The sequence below is a fragment of the Drosophila miranda genome, chromosome 3 (genome assembly GCF_003369915.1).
Source record: "Drosophila miranda strain MSH22 chromosome 3, D.miranda_PacBio2.1, whole genome shotgun sequence".
NCBI classification, from domain to species: Eukaryota; Metazoa; Arthropoda; class Insecta; order Diptera; family Drosophilidae; genus Drosophila; species Drosophila miranda.
Window position 1 is genome coordinate 3,842,471 of NC_046676.1, and position 23,352 is coordinate 3,865,822.

The window sequence follows — 23,352 nt, forward strand, 5'->3', positions numbered from 1 at the left end:
GAGCGAGGCTCCATTCGGATCGATTGAGTTGGAATTACGCTATAATCATGTTGCATGGAGCTATCTTCGGTCGTACGGCAGGGGAACTACATATGTATCTATAGGATGATTCGTCTCGGACATGAATGAGTATTCATTTAGCAATAATAATTCAATAATTCTCTCAGATTTCCAACAGAAAGGAGAACTATCCTCTTTCAGAATGAGTGTGCTCTGTGAATGCCAGCGACTATTCATAGGCAATAACAAATGGCCACAAATTGAAAATCCATTAATAACAATATGAAATTAATTTATATTTAATTGCATTTCGCAATTTCGGGAACTATTGGCGACCACACAATACAATCGAAATATAGATACAAAAAATAAGAAGAAAAAAGTGTACACGCAAGACGGACAAGATTGTTGTTTTTTTTCAATTTCTGTTTCTGGCGGTTCGCTTGACTCGGAAATACTTAGATATACTCCGAGCACATAAAGCATGTGTGTGACTTTATGAGAAATCTATCAAACAACGCATTGACCCTGACCCAGTTTTTGAAGACGAATACTCAGAGTATAGCCGAGGCTCTGGCTCTGGCTCTGGCTTTGGCTTTGGCTTTGGCTTAGTCGTTAATCTCCAGATAGCACTTGAGGGGCGGCCCAATGCAAACACAGGCCGAATAGTCGAATAGCCGAATAAACGCATGAGACCGTTTCAACAACGATCAACAAACACTTGATTATTGCATTGAATTATTGATAATTTTTCAATTAACCATCAAACAATTGCTACAATTTGTTGCCACTGCCCGGGGCACGCATTTTTGTTCACCGAACTCAAGTGTTTTCCTTCTCCTTGTCGTTTCAGCTGCACAAATACATGTCGCCGGAGCAGCTGCAGTCCGTCTTCCACGTGGACAGCCACGACGCTGTGCCCCACTATGAGGTCGTCCAGCTGCTGCACCACGACCCCCACCAGCGCCAGCGGCGCAGCATCTCCGACAGCCGTAGGGCGGTCACAGCCCTGCCGCCCCACCACGTGAAAAAGGATCTCAGCAAGAACTCCTATTACAGCGAGCTGAAGCACCAGGCCATGGCCTCGGGGGGCAACCATCTGTCCGGCCTCGATGTCAGCGCCATCCAGTCCCACAACGTCTCCTTCAGCGCCTTCGGACACCACCTGAACCTCACCCTGCGCCCAACCAAGGGCCTCTTCAAGGACACGCCCCACCAGCTGCGGATGTGGAGCGTGGGCGGCGAGCCCAATGCCACCCACGGCCTCGACCTTCAGGAGATACCCAAGGAGGAGGTGAGTCCGAGTTGCATTTCACTCGAAATCTCTGCCATTGGCTTCCCTGCCCCCAATAGCTGGCATATTGCCTTGTTGCACACTTCCCCCTCATACGTATTGTATCTGTCTTTGCGGCACTTTCATTGATTGCATCACGGCGGGCGGGTAACATAAGAAAATGATCATAGTCACTTTTTGCTTTTGTACGTTTTCTGATTTGCCGATTCGCCATACTTCCGCTTGAGGTAGGCAGATTTTTACTCTGTTGTTTCTTTTGTTTCTTCTCTCTTTTTCAAGCTGCGCTTCGTCCAAAGACTTATTTCGTTTTGTTTTCTTTGATTTTCCTTCTCTTCGTTTGCCTCTCCTTTGTTTCTTTGGCACTCGTTGCTTTTATTGCCTGTATCTGTATCTGTATCTGTATCTGTATCTGTAGCTATACCAGTGCCTGCGCCTGCGCCTGCGCCTGCGCCTGCGCCTGTACCCATACTCGTATCTAATCAAAATTAATTGGCCAAGTGATAAAGAGATTAGACGCAGGCCGCGCTTCTTGTGTCTCTACCAAAACTGTTCAGACCGCAAATGCAATTAAATTTATTTGTTATACGTAATTGTGTGAATGAAAAGTGTACACAAGTTTTATTACAAACGAAATGTTACAAATTATCCGCCTAGGAAATCCGCCTAGTCTGTATTCCGATTGGCTTTAATCACGTATGGTTTTTGTCCAAGTGTGTGCCAGGAGCATTGAGGAGCTTGAGGAATCAACTTATCAATCAACTCGTATTGAACAGAAGAGGGTATACCATTATCATGCCGTTGATGAGAACCTTAAGTTGTGTATAGATAATAGATTTGGATATAAATGACTTCTGAGCAGGTTTCAGTTGGGGAGAACAAATCTCCAGATTGAATTAGATACAGGGTAACTAGACAGGGTATTAATTGGTTGGACAAAGCATGGTTCAGTCGGTTCCAAGAGCCGCGTTAAGGTTGTTCCTTGATCTGGATTTCTCTTTCAAATTGTTCCCAATTAAGATCTTTTCAGAAATATATCTGTGTATATGTACTTATGGCTAAGAGCAGGTGATTCCACCTACAAGGTGCCATACAAGTCGAATTCGTTTGCAAACATTGGGTTTGAGCCATGAACGTGACTTTTCTGGAGTTACGAGTAAAGTTCACTTTCTTTTGGCACCGCAGGCCCTGTACACATACTGTAATTGTACTGCAACCCAGTCGTCCATTATTCATGCCAGTGCTGTGGCTGCTGCCTGCTGTGTTGTGGGCGTGTTCCTATGGAGCGCAATCGATGCCATTGATCGTACCATTTATTGCCAGTTGGCTTGGAGGGAAAGGGTGGCTGGCGGGGAGAGAGGGCGCAGAGAGGGGAAAGGATAGCACATACAAAATAGTTTTGAATGCAAGACGCAAGACTTCGGAAATGAAAGTGAAATGTCATGTCAGACGACAGCCAAAACGAAAAAAGAAATGAACCCGCCGACCGAACTCTTGCGGCTGTGGTCTGTTCAGCTTTGGACTTTTTCAAGCTGTTTCAGTTTTCCTAGTTTTTGTTTTTTGTGATTTATGTGTGATAATTCAAGTGTTAAGCCTCTCGCCGTGAAATGCGGAAAGATTTGTACGATGTTGCCGCCACTTCTTTTTGGGGATTTGTCTTTGCTTTTAATTAAAACGAATCAAGCTGCAGGAGTATTATTTCAGTATTTGATGCATGTTGGATTGGGCAACCCACGCAAGGCCTCTGTTCTCCTCTGAGTATCGCTGACTTGGCAATTATTTGTATTTGGGTTTTTTCCGTGCTTTGCCGTGCTGCAGTCAGGCCTCGAACAAATGGCCCCAAGATATAGACCACATAACTACAACAATTTCAATGTTTTCCATGCTGGATTTTTTGGCTCTTTTTTGGTAATGGCGGCACTTTGTCAGAGACCTTCCGAGCACCAGCGAACCGAAAAAATGCCCAAGAAAAACCATTTATTCTAATTTCTGGCATTCTGTTGTGTTTTTTGTCTGTCGGCCATTCATTGCCGGCAAACCGCAAAAGCACCCAAAAATAATATAACATTGATATCTGGTCCCAAGAACTGACTCAGTTTCTACTTTATTTTGGTCGGAAACGACCTCCGAGTGAGGAAAATTTTTTGCATACAGTTTCTGTTGATCGATTCGCAGTAAAAAGTTAATTGCGAAAAAATAATTACAGTCTTTCGGAGAGCAATCTCTTTTTCACTCGAACGCAAAACCAAGCCATTTCGTGCGGAGAAATTTCTCCTGTTGCACAGTGCTATATCGAACTAAGCCCCCCCCTGCCTACCCTACCTTCACCTGGTCCCTCCCACACCCACTTCCACTCCCACTCCCACTCCCACTCCCACTCCCATTCCCATTCCCCCTCTCCCGCATTACGAGCAACGAAACCAAAAGGCAAACACAAGGCGTTGCCGGGCACTCCCACTGCCGCATTCAATCGATGACTGCGATAGGCCTCGCACAAAGGTCAGCCACAGCCACAAAATACCGAAAATAAGGTGGAATGCCCGGAATGGAAACTGGCAAAAAGGGGAGCGCTCAGTGGGGTAAATGGAGGTAGGAACTGTGCACTAGAAGTTGTGGGAAGAAAATACGTAGGAGAAAGTAGATGGACAACAGAACCAAGTAGGATCCAAAATATGAGTGGATCGAAGAAGGAATCCCCTTACCGTGAGATCGCTCAACGAAATCTTCGAAAGGAAGTGCTTACTTGCTACTGAACATAGAAACAACGCAGCTAAGAGCTGTTTCGAAATAAAATCAAGTACAAGGGCTTCTTGAATTCCAAATTAAAGTATTCAGCACGAAGACTTCGCTTCATCAAGAGATCGAGAGATTGTCTACTTGTTCCCACAGATCAACTTCCCTCGCAGCCCAAACCACAGACGGAAGACAATTGATTTGGGCTTACATGACCGCAAGGTACTCAAGGTAGTCGATACCTATCTCTAGGTGGACCCACAGTGGACTGTGCCCCCTTGGCTTAGGCTTGGCAGCCTGCCATTGGGCCCAAGACTCATACTCAGAGTCAGACTCGGGCTCCGACTCGTAGTCGGATTGTATAGCCTTACAATTACCATAAAGTCGGAGCACAAATGAAAGACTTGGGCAACAAACTCGAGCGCTAAAATCGCAAAAGCGATCCCCAATTCTATCCTGCCTCCCCTGGCACCAGACACCCACCACCAGCGAGTCGCAGCGAATCGAAAGCGAACGAATTGAGGTTTCCAAATGTACTTTTGATGGCTGCTGGCAATGGCAACTACTCGTAGATAGTTGATGCATAATTAAAAAAGGCTTGTGTGTGTAAGTTGCTCCTTAATGAAACTGCAAAGGCATTTGTGGCTGCCCCATGCCACAGCTCCTCTGCTGCTGCAGTTGCACTCAACATGTACGAGTATCGTTGTCATTGCAAAACGGTTCCAACTTGTTGTCGGCGGCCCAGAAGCATGATTAATGAGTTGGCCGATTTGGCCGATTTGGCCGATTTGGCCGATTTGGCCGCTGAATGAATTTGAAATTAGCCCACTCTGGCGCTCTTTCCCTCTTTCCCTCATTCTCTTGTTCGCTCTCTCTCTCTGTCCCTCTCTCTCGCTGTCTCTCTCTGAATGCGCGGGTGATGCAAGTTGCAAAATCAGCAGAAGTGGCAGGGGCAGAAACTGACAAGGAAAGAGAGAGAGGGGGTAACTGGCAGAAAAGACTTTGGAGGCTTAGAAAGCAGTTCAGAGCTAACTGCTCTCTCTCTCTCCGTCTCTCTCTGTCTCTCTGTCTCTACCTCTTTCTCTGTTTGTGCGGCTGCGGCTACAATCGGTTGCATAATGCGGTTGCCAAGTTGTTGCCGTGGCCTGACATTTTCCCCTCCTTTCGTTGCTTTTGCGGTTGCTCTTGCTGTTGCTCCTGTTATGCTCATGTTGCAGCTATGTTAGCTCTGCGCGGCTTGTTGCTTTGTAGCCAACATCCAGCCTGTTCGCTCCCTTTTGCCTTCCCCATTAGAGGGTTGCAGCCTCATCCAGATATGGGCCTCGTTTGGCGAAAGATCAAAGCGGGATTTGAGGAGGCCTGTTACCCGATTCGCTTGGGCAGTGTGCCAGTGTGGCAGTGACAGACTCCCACAGTCCTCTAGGCATCCAGGAGATCTCAGCTCAGCCAAAGACTCAATGGGATACTTAATTGACCGAATAATGGACAAATAATGGTCCGCCCCAGCCTTGGCATTGTATTGTATCGGCGTCAAGAGCCGACGCCATAAAAACAAATAAATTTTGCCTCGGTGCTGGTCTCGAATCGGATATATGTATGTCTGCAGTGCATAATGGTGCGTAATAAACTGGATAACTGCCAAAGCAAATCAGGCAGCCAAACACACACGCATGGCTAAGCTTTGAGGCTCCAATGCGGCCAGTGCGACCAATGCGGCGTATGCGTAACGACGTCAAACAAATCAACAAAAAGCGAACGAACGGGAACAGCAAGCCAGCAAACAGCGAACAGACGGCTTGAGCGGAGAAACGCCTACAAGTCGTCTAATGCGTTAATTGCCAGTTAACTTGGCTAAATGGCTCGCGGATTTATGGTATGGTGCGGTGCGGTGCGTAGGGGGCGCCCAGATTACCGAAAGCAGTTCGGTTTCGGCTCCCGACGAATACGCGTACAGTCGGAAAAGTCTTTACGCCCTGCGCTTTCATTTCACCTTCCGCAGAGGAAAACAATGGGAAATTAGCGCTGTCTTCGGTTAAGGGCCTGGCACTAATGCCTTAACCTTCTTCTCCGCTTTTCGCCTCGCCACAAGAGTTCAGGGGCTAATTTTCACTTTGCCAAGCTCGCTGCTCCGGGTCATTTGTGTCTTTCTTCTGCCAACTATTCGGCTTAATTTGCATAACAAAATGGCTAAGAGCAAGGCAAAAAAATCGAGTATACTCGAAAGCGGCACTCAGGAAGTGGTTCAGTTTCTGGGCTTTTACTTTCATTTTCAGCTTCAGGCGAGGAGTGTTGGGGCTAGAGGAGCTTAAATTATGTATTTTATGGATTGGCGCAGAGGAATGAATGCTGTGTGGATCTCTTAGAGACCAATTATTTTCGTAGCCGCTAAAATCGGATTAAAACAAATTGGTCGTGAATTGGATATCTTTTTCGAGACCCTATAAATGTCCAGTTCTCTATCACAAGCCTATTTGTAGCCAACTCGCCAATAAATTGGTGACCTATATCCATCCGTAGGAAGACCACAGAAGTCCGAACGTGTCTTCAGAGCTGGATGCTGGATGGATGGGGTGGGGGTTATTTTTACGACTATGAGTCTGAACGACAAAGAGCCAGCGGCAGAGAGAGAGATGTTTGGGTTCTCATAGAAATATGTACATACTCGTACATTCATACATATGAATACTTTATAGAGTGGGAGATGCTCCAGTGCGCCACAACCATCTTACCACTTTTATTCCAAGGAATTGGAGTAGGTGATTTTTTTTTTTTGTCAATAAAGAGCATTCAAACATCATTCATCATTGGTGAATCACTTCACTTCCAATCGATTCTGCAAGCCGAAGACACCTACTCGCAGCATTCATTCAGAGCTGAGAAAAAACACAATCTCTCATCTATGGGCTTCAATCAGAGTTGAAAGTGTCTTTCTTTTCTCTTCCGTAACGAGCCACACAATGAAAAGTAGGCCCATAGGCAAAACCACTGGCAAAACCCTTGGGATTTGAAATCAACTGAAATGGAAATGAAGTGGGGCGAGGAGATTATTTCTGCTGGCACCGCCTAATCAGAGCTGAACGATCTACATAATGTCTTGTCGCCATTTTCAATTAAACAATTTACGGCGCCAAGAATGTCAAAAGAGTAAGTGTGAGTGTAGGTTCGATTCAATTGCAATCGAAACGAAGTAGAAAAGTTGAAAAAACCAAACGGAAAAACGCGCGACAGCCAACAGTTCACAATATGCAAGTCAACTAATTAAAATTGCAGTCGCAAGAGAACAAAATAAGTCAAAATGAGAACAGCAATTGTCAGCACACATGCGGCACACAGCTGGGCAAAGGAAATTGGTCCATGCAAAGTCGAGAGTCAAGAGCAATAAGTGGCCGACTGACAGTTCATAAATATGGCCAAAACACTTGGCCAGGCTCCAAAGAGTTGACAACTCGAGCTGCTTTTTGGTCTCCGGCATCGGCACCGGCACCGGCTCCGACTCGGAGTCGGACTCGGACTCGGATTCGGATTCATGGCAGCCGAAATACGTGAGTCTTGTACAATATGCCATACGTCTACGAGTCGAGTGTATGCGGCGTGGGGGTCGCCACTTGCCACTTGTTGCTTTGAACTTATTTTCCACAAGGTCGTCGTGTCCAACTAGAAAATAGCCAGCATTTGCTGGGCAGCAACAACAAATTAAGCCATAACTGCTTGCTGCACATGAATTTGTTGTTGCCGCTGCGTGTCCACACGCTTTGGCGGTCACTTAACAAGTGCCACGCCCCGTTCTGGACAGCTCAGTAATTCGATCGAAGCGATAAATAATTGTCGCACTCGAGCGCATTTCGGGGAAGGCAATAGCGGAATGAATTGAATTCTGGCTACTGGGTCCGAAGGATAAGTGATAAGAAAGAAGACAGGCTGCCTCTTTGCGAAATGTAGCGATGCCTCAACTCTCTCCCTCAACACTCCCCCTCCTCATGCGGCAGAGCCTTTACCTGGAGGCGCCCTGGGCCGAAAATTCGAATGAGAGATCATCTGGATACATACGAGTATTAGCGTATCTGAAATAGTTCTGAGGTGTGAGTTACCTCTGGCAAACAAGCGTGTAGATTAATCTGAGTATTTCTTATGCTCGACAGCTCCCATCAGGCGATAGCCGCTGCCGCTGTCGCTGTCGCTGCCGCTGCCAAAGGCCAATGGCTCTGACTCTGACATTAACTTTTATTTCGATTTTGGCACTTGACTTACTTTTCCATATGCATTTGCTGCATTTGCTGCTCCATTCAGGCGGCATACGGCGATTAGTAACTGTACAGTACGCTCTATGCTGAGGGGGCAGTTATGATTTATGTCTGTAATTTGATAGAGTGCCGGCAAGACAAGTTTATGGTGGACCTATGCCGAGTCTGAGTCTGAAACTGAGTCCAATGCCAAATGCTGATGCTGATGCTGATGTCAAGTGTCAGATTACATTTATTTCGATATTTATTAGAGAACTTAACTGAATGGAACCGACCTGGAACTGGCCCGGCTACGCAGCGGCAATTCATTTAATTAGTTTGGCCGGAGCGCGACTAAAGATAAACCACCGCAATCAAAATTTATGCTAATACTAGACTAATATCCCCGGGGTATGCTCGTTCGACCAGCGATCGACTTGAATGGCAAGCGCACAAAAAAAGAAAACACAGAACGAACTTCGATGTCAAAGGATTGGAAAAAACATTTGCAGAATCGAAACCAGAGCAGTTGGCCAAATGTCAAAAGCTTAGGCTTTAAGCCCGGCCAGCAGCGCCGTTTTCATGGTCAGTCCGGACTCTAGACTCTGCAACGGCACACACGGCGTATGAGTGACGTGCATGCTGAGGCGTCACATTTTCTGACCACTGGCATTAATCAAAGCTCGGCCAACTGCTGCTCCGCTGCCTACCCACGCTCCTCGCCAGTTCCCCGCTCCTCCTGCTCACTCTCTTTCTCTCCGTGCCCGGCCAGAGCTGCATTTAATTAAATTTAGCCGCTAACCACGCGTTTTGTCTTGGTCAGCGCCGCTCTGGTCGGCGGCCAACAAACCATACATTTGTTATACGAAAACCCAAAACGAAAACTGCTTTAAGTTTTTCGTTGCGGCCACCTGTGGCAGTCTGGGCCTGAGTGCACAGATTGGTATGCCAGGAATGGCGAGACCTTCAAAAAAATGTTCAAATATCTTAGGCGAGAGTTTACGAATAATAGACTAATCATATTTCTTTACGCTGGAAAGACCTCTTCTTTGAGGAGAAATAAAAGGACATTTATCCGTTAAATTCGCCATCGGAGCATCCTTTCAATAAAACGCATTTTTAAACTGGAACATCCACGTTTAATCGATGGAAATCTCCCATGACTAACGTTTGTGTGCAATTTTCTCTACAATTTTCCACTAATGAAAATGAACAGGCAGTCCTCTTGAGGGAGGCCACTTGAGGAAAAGGAGAGATTGCCTGACCGGCCAAAAGGTTTGCTAGGCATACATGAGGTGTCCCTTGCAGGGATGGGCGAGCGATCAAGTCTTAGCTCGATTATACGATTATACGCTCGATACGACATTATTTTCACCAAAATGATATGTATCAAATTGTTTCTCTCTTGTTTTGTAGCACCACAAAGACGAGATTGGTGAAGTGTTCCAGGATGAGCGGAACATGGCAGCGATCTTGATGCGGCGCCACATGGAAACGGGCGACCTGATAATGGTAAGTGTTCTCTAATAAGTGGTCTCTAATCAACAGTCCCCACCCACCCCAACACGCCCCACAAGGTCACACCGCCAGTACGCCGATCCGATCGAGAGACGTGCCACAGGAATTTCAATTAGCGCAGGCCATTAGGCTTGTTCTTAAGTTGTTCTTGATTCTGCCTCCGATTTGGTTTCGATTCTGTTCTTGTGCTCGTGGGCTCTATTCTGGTCGCACTCGTACTTGTACGTGCTCGTTCTGCTACGTACTTGTTTCTGCTATGACAGACGGCCATTGTTGTGGTCACTTTTGGAGCTGCACTGGACAGCCCGAGCATGTTCGAGCATTACAATTAAACGCCCGCTGGTGTTGGTTGCTGCTCGTTGGTCGGACATTCAGAACGATGGCGGATAATTTGCGGATTTGGACAATTTCTGCTGATTAAGCATTAATTTATCGCCGCAAAACCGTTCGGTTTAGGCCAATCGGCAGCTGTAGATGTGAATTGCAAACGTCGAAGTCGAATCTGGCAATAGGGGTCTTGGGTCGACTGGCGGGTACCTAGGAATCGCACATCTAAGAGGTGACATTGGATGGTAGATCATAAGCACTGAAGAACCAAACTCCATCGGACATGCTGTATTGGTTCCTTGCTCGCGTATTTATTACTACAGATGTACGTACGTACATCCAAATAATCAACCCTTCCCCCCAGCCAAATACACTCGTTTTCTTCTAGGAAAGAACTGCTGCTGTTGCTGTCGTCGCGCACCTTGAACCCATTTAACAAGAGTGAAAATTGCGATGGCGTATGGGCGATAAGGCCAAGATATATTACACCATAAATGCTCATGTTTCTGAATAAGAACAATCGCATAAATGTGCCGATAGAGTCACAGAATATCAATCTCGACTATATTTTAAGTGAATGGTCTCCGACTCCGTGCCCGCCCCAGACTGATCGGCAATAATTGTTCCTGGCTGAAACGGCTGAAGGTCAGCGTAATATAATTCCCATCGCTGAGAGACATTGTCTTTTAATTTATAGTCCCATTTGTATACCTCATTTTTCCAGTGCTTCTGCTGACGTTCTTTTATGAGACAATTGGCAATTAACATTTAAACCGAGCGGAAATGAGGACCAGCGATCAGCACAAGCTCTGGCATGGAGAGGAAGTAGGCCTTAATTGCCGGCCTTTGTGTGGAGGATGTTTTCCTTTATGCGGGGGCGAGAGAACGGATCCATTCCATTTTGGTTATGTGAACCGAAAGAAACCCTTTGAGGCTCCCTGCACGGAGAATTGCACAACTGAATGTCACAATTCAAGCAAATTAATAATCAGACGAACAAACGGGCAGCAAATCATAAAATGACCAACAAATAATTTGACAGACAATAAGGCCAATAGACAACAATCATCGCCAAGCGTCTTCGGGCTTCAACTTTGCCTCTGCACAGATTTTTCTTTGACTCCTTTTCTTTGACTTTTTGGCTTCGACAGCGTCTGCTTGGATTTCAATTTGTTAAACAAAAGCTGGGTAGGAAAAAATGTATTTTTGATCATAATTACAGACAGCTAATAAAAGGTCAAACAGCAACTTCTGGCCCGGTCCGACTTGACCGACTTGTTATGGCCAAGTGCGCCAGACCAGGTTGAAGCCGCTGTTGGCGCTGCCGCTGCCGCAGCACTGACTGACACACAGAAAAATTCATAAATAATATGTAGAAAATACACAAGCACTCATGTGAGCATGAAAAATGCCTGCTCGCTGACATTTCGAGGTGCAAAAGCCGGTGAAAATGTTTCGCAATTGGCCAAAATGCAGAAAACGCAGCTGGGTCTGGGGTCTGGGGTCTGTGTCAGCAGCTGCTGGCCACCGGCCGCCGGCCGCTAGCCGCTAGCCGCTGTCCGACCCCAAGCCCGAGCCCCAGCCGGAGCCATAGCCAGAGTCAGACGCCGTCTTCCGGCTTTGATGTGACCTTAAACGGACGGGCCTCAAAACTATCGAGATGCCGTTACCGGCTTGTAATTAACGAGAAACCGTCAGAAGATGTCTGAGGCAGCGACAATTGCGTAATATTTCTGCTTGTTCGATCGTTTGTTCGTTTGTTCGTCTGTTGGACTACTATTCAAACAATGCCGACAAATAAACTTGCTGCTGCGCAGTGCTCCCCCATTCACTCACCTACGTTTATGGCCATTTAATTAGGCCCGCCGCAAGAGACTTTGTCCAAAAAATGTGCGTCTTACTTAAGGAAATTGTTACCACAGACCAAACTCAAACTCAAACTCAAACTCAACAGAAGTATTTAAAATATTTTGCGCAGGGTGTTTCAAAAAGCGTGATTGAAAACTAGATTTCATTTTCAGATTGGGCACAGATTCCGGCACTCCAGAATATACTTGTGCACCTTAACGAACGATAAGTTCGAGTATAGTTAATCTATCAATGGTGCATCAATCGCAGCCACTGTACGAAAGACTTCAGACACGAACTTGCCTTCAGCCCATTGCAAAGCGTTTTCACCGAACACTTCAGATCTCCTACAGTAGTTTTACACGAAAGGTACTCGAAAGGTACTCGAAAGGTACTCGAATTTGATATCGGAAGGGGGTCTGGAGGGAAGGTACAGCAGCCAAAAGTACACTGAACCTATGAAGAGACCAAGATTGGGCTGAAGACAGCCTCAGATTCTTTTCGAGCTTCGGTCAAAGCGGTTCCCACAATACGGGACTGTAAACGATGCATCCTCCAACCGAAGGTATTCCATCATCTTGATGTGCTGTGTGTGGGAAAAGAGACCCGAAAATAAAACTCGAATTTGATTTATACATGTACATGCCAGAAGTTGAAGGTCGCCGCGAATGCCCTCAGCTGACCTGGACTTGAACATCAGTATGATTCAACTCGATTCACTGGCCGCATCCATTATCTGAGCCACCCACTGCCAGTCGAGGTAACGTGGCCAATTTTGACCTAATCAATGCTGACATTGAATCAAAATCCCCGAAGATTGTGGCACCAAAAACAGTCGAAAACAAAAGAGAAACACTTAGAGGCGAATATTGCCCGTAGTTTCATGGTCAATTACACACGGGTACAGAGGAGTCCCCAAATGGCATGTACCGAAAAACTGATGACAATTACTTCGGGGGCAGGGCTCTTGGCTAGCTATTTTGGCCAATTAAAGGAGCCAGCACCGAACAAACTATAATTCCGGCTTTTCTGGCACACCATCTTGGGTACCTCGAATAAATAAAGCATCTGTTTTCTGTAACCCAGCTTGATTAATGCTAATTGCGATGCTAGGCGATGCGGTGCGTGTGGCTGATGAATGCGATGTTTGACGAGTATCTGATGCTGCCTCTTGTCTGCTAATCACACTGTGCTCAGAAGAATTTGGCCCTGAAATGCACTTCGGCCAAGGGGCCCTTCCACAGGTGGCGTGGCCGGAGCGCTTATGCAATGGTCGGTTGTGGCACCCCAGATAGGCATCTGCCTATTAATGAGCTTTCGAAATTTCTTTGGGTTGCTTGCGCCCCAGGTAAAAGAAGGTCTTCTGTGCATTTCGATTTTTGATTGAAGTTTGGGCTTAAGTGCGACGTAAAGATGGTTTTACACACGCTCAGTGCGAGGAGAGAGAACTTATACTTTTAATATGCTGTCCTGAGCTGCAGATGTTTGGGCAACCCTCAGCTGCCACTCCCAGCGATGCGCTGCTCTTTTTTAGACCATTTGACATTTGGCATTTGGCCACCGATTGCCAACGATTGAAATATCATGTACTGTACTGCCATTTGAGCAAACAGGCATGGCAACAATAGGGACAACACGTAGAACTATTGGGGAGCTGGCAGCAGCTCGTGAGGCGACATTTGGAATCGGCTGGCAGCGCTTGGGCCGACTCTATTAGACAGCAGTCGCAGTCGTCATCATTAAGCAACATTCATGTCCAAAGTGCCAAACGAGTTTCTATCCGAGGTATCTTGCGGTAGCTTCTTCGGCTTGGGGTATTCTCACCTTCCCAGCTCAGCTCAGCTCAGCTCAGCTCAGCTCCCAGCTAATTGCTAGCCTTGATATTTACACAGAGTGAGTGTGTTGAGTGTTCGCTGGCGAGTGTGTCTGTGCGATAGTTGATCTTCTTGAATGGAAATTCTGTATTAATACTAATACTGTAGCTGGCTGACCGCTGATTTGGCCGATTTGATTTGCATTAGCTTCGGGCAGCCGCGTCCAAGTGTTAGGCCTGCACAATTTATGGGACTTTTGCGGCCGTCCTGACATTTAGGCGGGGAGGCCTCTGATCGTCAATTGAGAACAGCAATTTATGGGACGACGGCATTTTCAAATGTTACTCAAGCTGATGGCTATGTCCGCGGCCACTGTTTTTGACTCTCGGTTGATTACAACTCAAAGAGCTGCTCGTGCGTTCCAGCACTTGGTGCGACTCGGGGCAGCGGTTTCTGCAAACGAATGCAAAATAGTTTTGCAAAACGCTGTTCCCTGCCCCGCCCTGGACATACCCATGTGGACGGCACAACCCCCACTGACGAGTTTGGCTGCTCGGGTTGCTCAAGTCTTTCGGGTTTCGATGTTGGTTACCCGATAGCCGCAAGGAACGCGGCTCACTTGTCCGAAAGGAAAGGAAAATGTAATAAAACTGAAACTAAATCGAGTCGACATAACAACGAGCGTGTTACCAATATTCATAAGTCCGAGGCAGCAGCCCGACGATTTCAGTTGGCCGATCACATGCAGATTTCGGATCCCAAGAGGTTTCCCCCGGGTCCAGCCAACTTTCAGAGATGAGAGCGTGACACGAAAGCTGTCGTGCTCACTCCACTCCGTCAACTCTATTGGCAATGTGCGTACGCACAGCTCGGACGAACAGCGGCCAGCAAATCGCTTCTCAATTATGCCCGGCTCCGTTCGTACTCGTATTATTTAATCGAACGCCACGTTTATTTTGGGGCAGGGGCTGCAATTTCCTCGCGGAAAATGTTTTTTAATTGGTGCCACTTGGTGTGGCAAGCACCAGGCGATAGCAGCATTGCAGGCGGGTGCTGTTCCAAGACTTTGCTGCATGCTGCATATTAATAAGCGGCCATATCGGTTACGTCTGGGCATTCACAAACACATCGCAGATCACATAAGCCGATTAATGTCAGGGGACAGGGGCTGCCGAGCACGGGCCTGAAATTTTCACGCTTTAGATAACCAAATTTGGGGCACAAATGGCGACGGGGACGGAGACGGGGACGTGGACGGGGAGTAGCCACCCAATTCAATTTGGAGGAATGGCGATCCAATTTCAATTAAGCGGATCAATGGATATCATTAATCATTTGAGGGGAGCAACGAAATGGAAGATACTTCTGGATTCAGTCTCAGTTTAACTAACCCCAGCCAACTAAACGCCAACTAAATGCCAACTGAATGCCAAAATGTCGCACACCCTTGAGAATAACCTTGAGAGGCCTTCACTTTTGAGAAACTTCTAAGTGCAAGGACAACCTGCAGTCGGACAGCAGTCCACCAGTCAATCTACATGCTGATGCTGACTCCACTTGACTCCGACATGCGACTCGAACTTCATTAGGCCATACGCCCATACGCCCATACGCCCGGCTGGCTACCCAGCCACCTCAGGCATCTCAGCCACCGATCCATCGAACCACTCGTGTGCGTTTGCAAGTATCTGGAGCTATTGGAGCGGCAACTTGAAAGCGCACTTTGACTTGTCTCCAGTTCGCATTGAACCTGATTGCCAGCGCCACACCAGGCATCAGAACAAATTACGCGTATACCGAAAAAAAGAGGCAAGAACCAAAGTGCGTTCTAGTGGCAGATACATTTTGTGAGCAAATTAATTTTGATTGCTTTTGACTGCATTCGGCTGGGAGCCGCTGTGTGGGCCAGGTTCTTAGAGCTCCGCCTGGGGCTCAGACTGACCATGGGCGGTGGCCACTGCTGTTCTGCTGCTTTTTGATTCTTTTATAAATATTCATTGACCACAGATACCCATACAGATACCCATACAGATACCCATACAGATACAGGCACAGACACAGGTACAGATGCCAATACAGTTGCTGAATCCATATCGAGCCGAGTGGGTTTCTGCCTGAAGGTGGGCTCGGAATATTTTTAACGAGCTGCTTTATGTAAACAAACTGTTAACACAGTTGGGGCACCCGTGGCAGGTCTCTCTCTCTCTCTCTCTCTCTCTCTCTCTCTCTATCTCTATCTCTATCTCTATCTCTATCTCTGTGTGTCTGTCTGTCTCTATGTCCCGCGATATGGGTATTAGTGCCTGTTCTTGTTCTCATTGTTGATGCCGTAGTTTATGGCTACATGCAATCGCATTGAACAGCGATCTTAAGAGCCGATTAGATCTAACCTTGACCAAGATGATAGCCAACAAAAAAGACAACAACCAACAGCACACCTCAACTGATATTTTTTCTTACGCATTTTCATTGATGCCGCCGTGACGAGATCAGCATCTGAAAGACCAGAATCTACGAATATTTCCACAAACCAAGGCTTTCGACTGCCGAACTATGTTTTCATATAAATGGTGTTTAATTCGTAAATACAGTAAATCCTTTGGAATGTGTGTTTATTTGCATTTGAATCGGAGTTGTATAAATAATGAAAAACAAAATATCAAATATCAAATAGCAAATAGCAAATAGCAGAGCTTAAGTCTACGGGCAATTCGGACATTTATTCAAAACGCAAAATTGTTAGCCCCAAAAATCAATTATAGACATTAAGAAAATGAATTAAGGAAAAACGCAGTCAACTCAATTCAGTTTAACAATTCAGTTTTTAACAACAGCCATTCGTCAGACGCCTTCTATTTCAATTAATATTCATTTTCTGACGTCTCCCGGCATTTATGACCCGCTGTGGCAGTGGTAGTGGTAGTGGCAAGTGGCAAGTGGCAAGTGGCAAGTGGCAGCCAGCTCTTGGCAACACCAACACCAGCCACAATACCCCTCAACAAACCGCAATAGTCATGACTATAATGACGACTCTGACTGCGACTCCTTCCCCTGGCCTCGCGTCGGGCCACCCCACTGTTCGTGTCATGAATTTGCACAAATTATGCTAATTTCCCAAAATTACAAACCACAAAGTGATTTTTCTATTGCCATTTCTGTGGTTGCTGCTGCTGGAGTCTGGGCTCTGGTGTCTGCCGAATTCGGATATTTGCACATTTGAGCGCTTCGACGCTCTGGGCAGAGAGGAAACAGCAGCAGCAGCAGCAGCAGCAGCAGCGAGCGCCGCAAAGCCAGAAAAACAAATACCAAAAGGTGATAATTTTGATTGTAAGTAAATTTTTGGTTCACTGAACTCTTTGTGGCGTGTCACATTGTGCAATCTCTATTCGTTTTTAGCCCCGATGGTTGAACCGAAATGTTGTAGAATAATTTATATTTGATTGGGAAAAAACGGCAGACAACAAAACCTAATGAAAATATCATCACAAATCAATCAAATTCACCGCCATTCGATCGCAATCTGTGGGCGTTTCTGCAAGTGTCAATCTCACTCAAACAGTATCTATCTGTATCTGACAGATACGCGCACTTGTCCGGGGTGTACGAAAGGTACAAAACCGAGAAATCACTCGGCAACGTAATATCCACATCGACCCTCCTCCTCTTGATACAACTATCGTGTCGGGGGGGTGATTACATAAATAAGACAACTCCGACAACTTTATTTTGGGGCCAGCCGATGGCGAAGCATCGAGAGCCGCCACCCGAAAGCCGCGAAGCCATCTGCAGAGTGTAAGCTGCGTGATTTGAAAGCAATTCGCAGCTTCCCCCCACCCATTTTCCTCACTCTCCCGCAATCAGCTGTTGGCTTTCCCCATCATTTGAAATTTGGCCTGCAGCACTTGCACTTACCGCCGGGCTGGATAGTGGCATTCAATTGCGATCCACCTTTGGTCATGACTCATGAGTAATCTACACAGAGCTGGGTATGAGGGGGAGAAGTTTCTGCACCCAATGTTGGGAAACGCGAGTACACTCTTGGTTTAATCAATCCACTAGGAAATCCCCATCCACTTGAAGTTTAATTGCAAAATCACTTCCTATTGGCCTGAACAGATATGCCTGCATATAGCAGATCTCTCGCAGTCGCTTTCAATTACCCAAGAGAGAGATTTCACGGGTGTGTTCCGTCACAATTAAAAGCCAATTACTTAGCCGAACTCTCAACGCTTGGGCCCGGCGAAGGAATCGGGTCGGGAATAGGAAGGGGTAATTTATTAATGGACTTTTCGCATAAATTGCGTTCAAGGCAGCTGGGCAACAAGGCAACAGGCATTTGAAAATTAGAGCCTGCCTCATTTTGGCAATTACATAACGTTCCACGTACCGCGTACCAACCAGAACTCTGACGGCGGGACAAACTCAGGCCGAGTGAAAAAGCGTTGGGTAAGTCGGAGAAAAATAAAGCACACGCCCAAACACTTTAGCTGGCGGTTGTTTTTCTGTTTCTGTTTCTGTTTTTGCACTTGTTGGTGGAAATGCGGAAAACAGAAACAAAACCAAAACCAAAAGAAAACACGAAACACGAAAAATTTGCTAGCCAGCATTAGGCCAATTGCCACATGCCGAGAAAACTTGCAGCCAGCCGCATAAATTAAAAGATCTGCCAAATGCCAAATAAAACTTAAATAAACTTAAAAATAATTGCGAGCAGTGTTGCCCAAGACAGAATTAATGCGAAAATTAAGAGTTACTTATTGCTACACACTTATGAATGTTACGGGGATATGCTAGTAAGTAGACGGTACTAGGATGCTGGCCTCCACAGGTCTGTCTATTTGTATGCAGAGTTGAAATGAATTTTCCTACTCCCACGCACAACAAGTGGCCTCTTGCAGGACAAGGAAGGCAATCCTTTCGTTTCGGCTCGCTGTCAATGCGAAGGCCGGAGCTGCTTCTCGCACATTGATCATACGCACTGTGTGCCAACAGCCATTCAAGTGTCGCCAGCTCAAATATTTATCATAATTCAAGTTCCCAACGAGGCTCCAACTGCATTCAAGTTGAAGAGTTTGTAGCCGTTGGGTTGGATAGGTTTCGCACCGCTCGGTTTGGCCCGGCCCGGCCCGGTTCGGCATGGCCTGGCCTGGTCTGGCCTGGACTGGCTCATGTCATCAATGGCAATTTGTGGCCTGGCTTTGCCTGCAATTTGTTTTCGGCACAAGTTGCTGTTGTGCTGTCGCCGTTGTTGACATTTAGCCGCAGCCGCGGTTGCGGGACATTGAACTTTGCCGTTTTGTATTTTATAGTCAAATACACATACATATATTGAGAGCGAAGTCGAATCATTGTGTGCCTGATTAGCCATTTTTGGGCCCAAACTTGCTTAAAAGATGTAGGGTGTACATCTAGCACTGTATCCCAACACCAGTCATCAAAGTGTATCTTTATCTAAAGCTGACTCAGCTCAGTTCTCAGGTAGCTCTCACTTCCACTTCCTTTTGTATTTGGCATGATCTCAGCTGGGGGCAACCTCTCGCAGCAGCTCTAGTTCATAGCTAATGCTTTAATTATAGCATGTAGAGATTATTTCCAAGATTTAATTGGACCACCTCGTGCCGAGTGGGTGCCAATGGTCGCTGGGCCTCTGGCAAATCGATGATTGATAAACAAAAAGCCAATTAAAGCTGAAATAAACTCATAAGCAAATTGAATCGAAGGCATTCGGGTGTCCAAACAAGTAGCTAACCTTTTTCAAGGTCTGTCTCCGCGTCTTTGTCTACTTATGCATATGTACGTGTATGTGTATGTGTATGTGTACGTGTACGTGTACGTGTATATATTGCCGTCTGGCTCACTCTGTTACCCTCTACTAATCATTGCAATTACAGAGGCGATAAAACCGAACCCGAGAACTCAAAGAGTGTGGAAACATTTCTTATCGTCGATCGCAGATTATTTGCATAAAATGTGCAACTATGCAAATTGCAGCTAATTTTTATGACTTGGCCAAAGTCATTCAAAGCCAACTCATATTCATATTGGCGTTCATATGCACTCGTACCTCTATGGGGACTACGGAGCAAGAATGCTGAGCGAAATAAGTGTAATAAATTATTTATACGGCGCTTACTTGTCAATGTCTAACGGCTGGCCCAAAATGGATTCGATATTGCGATTTCTTTGACAAATTTGAATGAAACGTATGTGCTTAACTTACTTAAACCAAAGATACATAATATGATTTTTGCGTGGATACAAAAACCATATATACTGAATTCCAAAGGAAGGTGGATACATTTATTTATATTGCATCTACATATTCACACATATTTATAGCTGATGCTCAAAGAAGACTATGGGTGGTGGAAGTGGATGCGTGCAACACCTAGATGGAAACGTTTCTGACCCCAAAAAGTATTTATATTCTTGATCAGCATCAATAGTCGAGTCGATATAGCCATGTCCGTCTGTCCATCGTTTTTGACGCCTAGTGCTCAGAGACTATAAGAGATGTCCCTTCTGTGATGTTAAACAAAACCAAATTCGTTTCAATACCCCCTTCCGCCCCCACAAAGCACGTAAATCTGTGACATCAACAATTCCGAAGATACGAGAAAGACAGAAAACCCAGAATCATAGAGAATGAAACTACCTACCAGATTGCCGCATCTATGATCCAGACCATCGGATCAAATCTTATAATCGACATATAAAATATGTTGTGTAAAGATGTACATATATACTGATTGAATACCGCGGCCCTTGCCGCGCCTCACAACGTTTCCGCTTTGAATTATACATATGTATGTATATATGTATGTGTATCTAAAGCCTTACAAGTATCATTGATTGGACTAATTCCCTGATTTATTCGCCATGTTCGTTACTGATCACCTTTTCCCCAATCCAATCTGTCGTTTTCAGGAGGGCAGCATCGGTCACGACCTGGTGATTAAGCCCTTGCCGCACGAGCTCAGTCCCAGCCAGGAGGAGGCCCACCACATTGTGTACAAGCGGGAGGCGAGCGCAGCAGAAGATCAACTGAGTGACTTCGGTAAGTCTGGGTGATGGATGGTTCCTGGGGCAGCATTGACCCGAGCCCCTGTGTGGCACACTGTACATTCTTAATGGGCGCATTCACCCGTGGAAGCCGTAGCAGCCATAGAAGCACTCCGCTAAGCCGTGGCCCATAAATCGCGGGCCGCGGCAACAAGTTGAGATCAACGTGAGGCCGATAGCATTTCCTGTTCGAAGATTCTTCGCGGCTGAATAACATAAAACAAAAGAAGCACTCGTACGAAGCTAAGAGTTCAATGTAACAGTACGCCCTTCGCTGAATGCATTTACCCTCCGGTTGGTGGCGCCAAAATTCCAGCCAAAAAACTCCACTATAAAAACATGTACTTTATGGATGATTTTCCTCACCGTGCAATATTCGATATTCTCAGAAATCAAAAATAATAATTATTGGAAATACGGGTATTTCCACTGTCGGCTTTTGTGAAATGCGCCCAAAAATTATACTAAATACAGTTAAATGTTCGGCTACCTGACTTGCCAGCTTCTTATATCATAATAAAGACATTCCGATACTCGATTGTTGTTAATTTTGCTTAATTTACGTTTTCCGGTTTCGTTTCGTCTGCAGCCTTCATGGAACCCGACGATCTGCTGGCCAGCGAGAAGCTCGAGCGTCTGCAACGGCGCCAGCGGCGCAAACGGCGCAGCGTTCCCACCAGTCCCGACTTCGAGGACCTCAACGACGAGGATGAGGGCGTCCTGGACGCGGAGCCCCAGACCGCCGAGTCCCGCACCCGCACCCGCACCCGTTCCCGGCGCCAGGCCCCGTACATCATCTACCCCGAAGTCTTGGTTATCGTCGACTACGATGGCTATCGGCTCCACGGCGGCGATAATTTGCAGGTGCGTAAGCGATGGCGAGCCGCTCCAGAGGCACGAGGGTGCAGAAAAATGAAATTAAAAAGTCAGAGCCCGAATGGAGTTGTCCGCGATTGCAGACAGCTGGGATTGTCTCCGCGTGTGCGTGGCGCTGCCACGACTCCGATACGGTCGCACCCAGCGCAACCCAGCCCGCGGGGGATTTCGAAGTCTGAAGATTGTAAAAGTTGTTTTTTGGACTGTGTCTCTTTGTTGCCTGGTCTGCCAGTTGGTGGTTTGTTAGCTACATGTGTATACATGGAATATATAATGACAAATAGGTCTGGTCTGGCTGTGAGCCTATCCAGATCCAGGTGCCCCAAGCGGCCAGAGAGTCCAGATTAGGATTAGGATTATACGAGTATTTCAGACACAAAGAACACAGGTAAAATGGAACAGAAATGGTACAGAACAGAACGTGCAAACGATCTTAATGAACAATGTAGGAGGGATAGTGCGGTAATTGAGATTTCTTCCACCATAATGTTGATTCTGGAACCGGCTTGGAGCTCAAAAAGGCTCGAATGTGCTCCATCGCCAGTTCTCAGTGGTTCTATCTCTGCGTTTTCGGATTCACTTCGAAGTGAAGCCGACGCACAAAATTTGATTATTATGCACATCACTCACAGTGGAGATTTATAGGTCTGCCCGACCTGGGTGCGCTCTTATCCGCGAGAATCTGCCGCAAGACTCGCCAGCGGCCGGGAAGCGGCCCAGATGAAAGCAGATAGCAGATAGGATGAATGTGACTGGACCGCAGCTGATAGATACGAGTACTCAGCAGCGCCGTTCTCCAGCTTTGACTAATGCTAGCCTCCTCCCTATTCCCAAACGCAGGTCAAGCGGTACTTCATCTCATTCTGGAACGGCGTCGATCTTCGTTACCGCCTGCTGAAGGGCCCCAGAATACGCATCAGCATCGCTGGCATCATCATCTCCCGGGTAAGTACGACTTAACGGCAATCCAATGCCCTGGCACAACCCTCGAGCCAGCTCATTACACAATCCCAGCCATTCCACTCTCATTTGGCTAATTGAGCAATCCATTTGGTAGCTCAACTTTAACCTCTCGCCAAAATCGGTCTCTCAAATTGGAGCAGCTCTTCTCCACCCCGACCCAGGCAGCTAATTCCCGAGTCAACTCCAATGAACGGTCACGATCTGGGATCTGGCTGGAAACAAAACATGCAACGCATGCGCTGCGATTCGTTGGAAAAAATGTGAACAACCAATTTGGCTATTTGCTTGGCCGTAGCCAGCAAAAAGCTCGGCCAACAAATTTTAACAAGTTTTTTCCTGGCTTTGTTTTGAGGCACACTCGTGCCAGCTCCAAAGCCTTGCTAAATGTTTTTCTAAAAATTAGCCACAGAATGCTTTATGGCCCGCGAATCGAGCTGGCCAAGAGTTTCAGAGATTCAGTTTCCTCAGGCCCCGGTTGGGGGACAGATATTGGTATCATTGAACGGTTCTCCAAAAGATGAGGTCTATCCATTCTAGATGTGAATGGGCATGCTCTTGGGAGTAGAACAGAACGTTTAGGGTTCGACGTTCTCTTCCCTTTTTGGTTTAAGATCGTATTGGGAATAAATATACGGACACGTAACAGCCACATTCAATAGGACAGTTTCTGTGTGCATTTCATAAGAGGAAAAGCTCACCA

General features: G+C 46.4%; 1 protein-coding gene across 8 annotated transcripts in view; it reads left to right on the forward strand.

Moving 5' to 3' along the window:
• The window catches only part of LOC108160508 (A disintegrin and metalloproteinase with thrombospondin motifs 5), a 49,128-nt gene that overhangs the window by 12,057 nt on the left and 13,719 nt on the right, over window positions 1-23,352 (forward strand). For all 8 annotated transcript variants that reach the window (XM_033392423.1, XM_033392421.1, XM_033392422.1 and 5 more), the window contains exons 3-7: window positions 854-1,294; window positions 9,661-9,756; window positions 20,679-20,808; window positions 21,403-21,677; window positions 22,530-22,634. In XM_033392423.1, coding sequence (XP_033248314.1) covers window positions 854-1,294; window positions 9,661-9,756; window positions 20,679-20,808; window positions 21,403-21,677; window positions 22,530-22,634 — 1,047 coding nt within the window. The remainder of the gene's footprint in view (window positions 1-853; window positions 1,295-9,660; window positions 9,757-20,678; window positions 20,809-21,402; window positions 21,678-22,529; window positions 22,635-23,352) is intronic.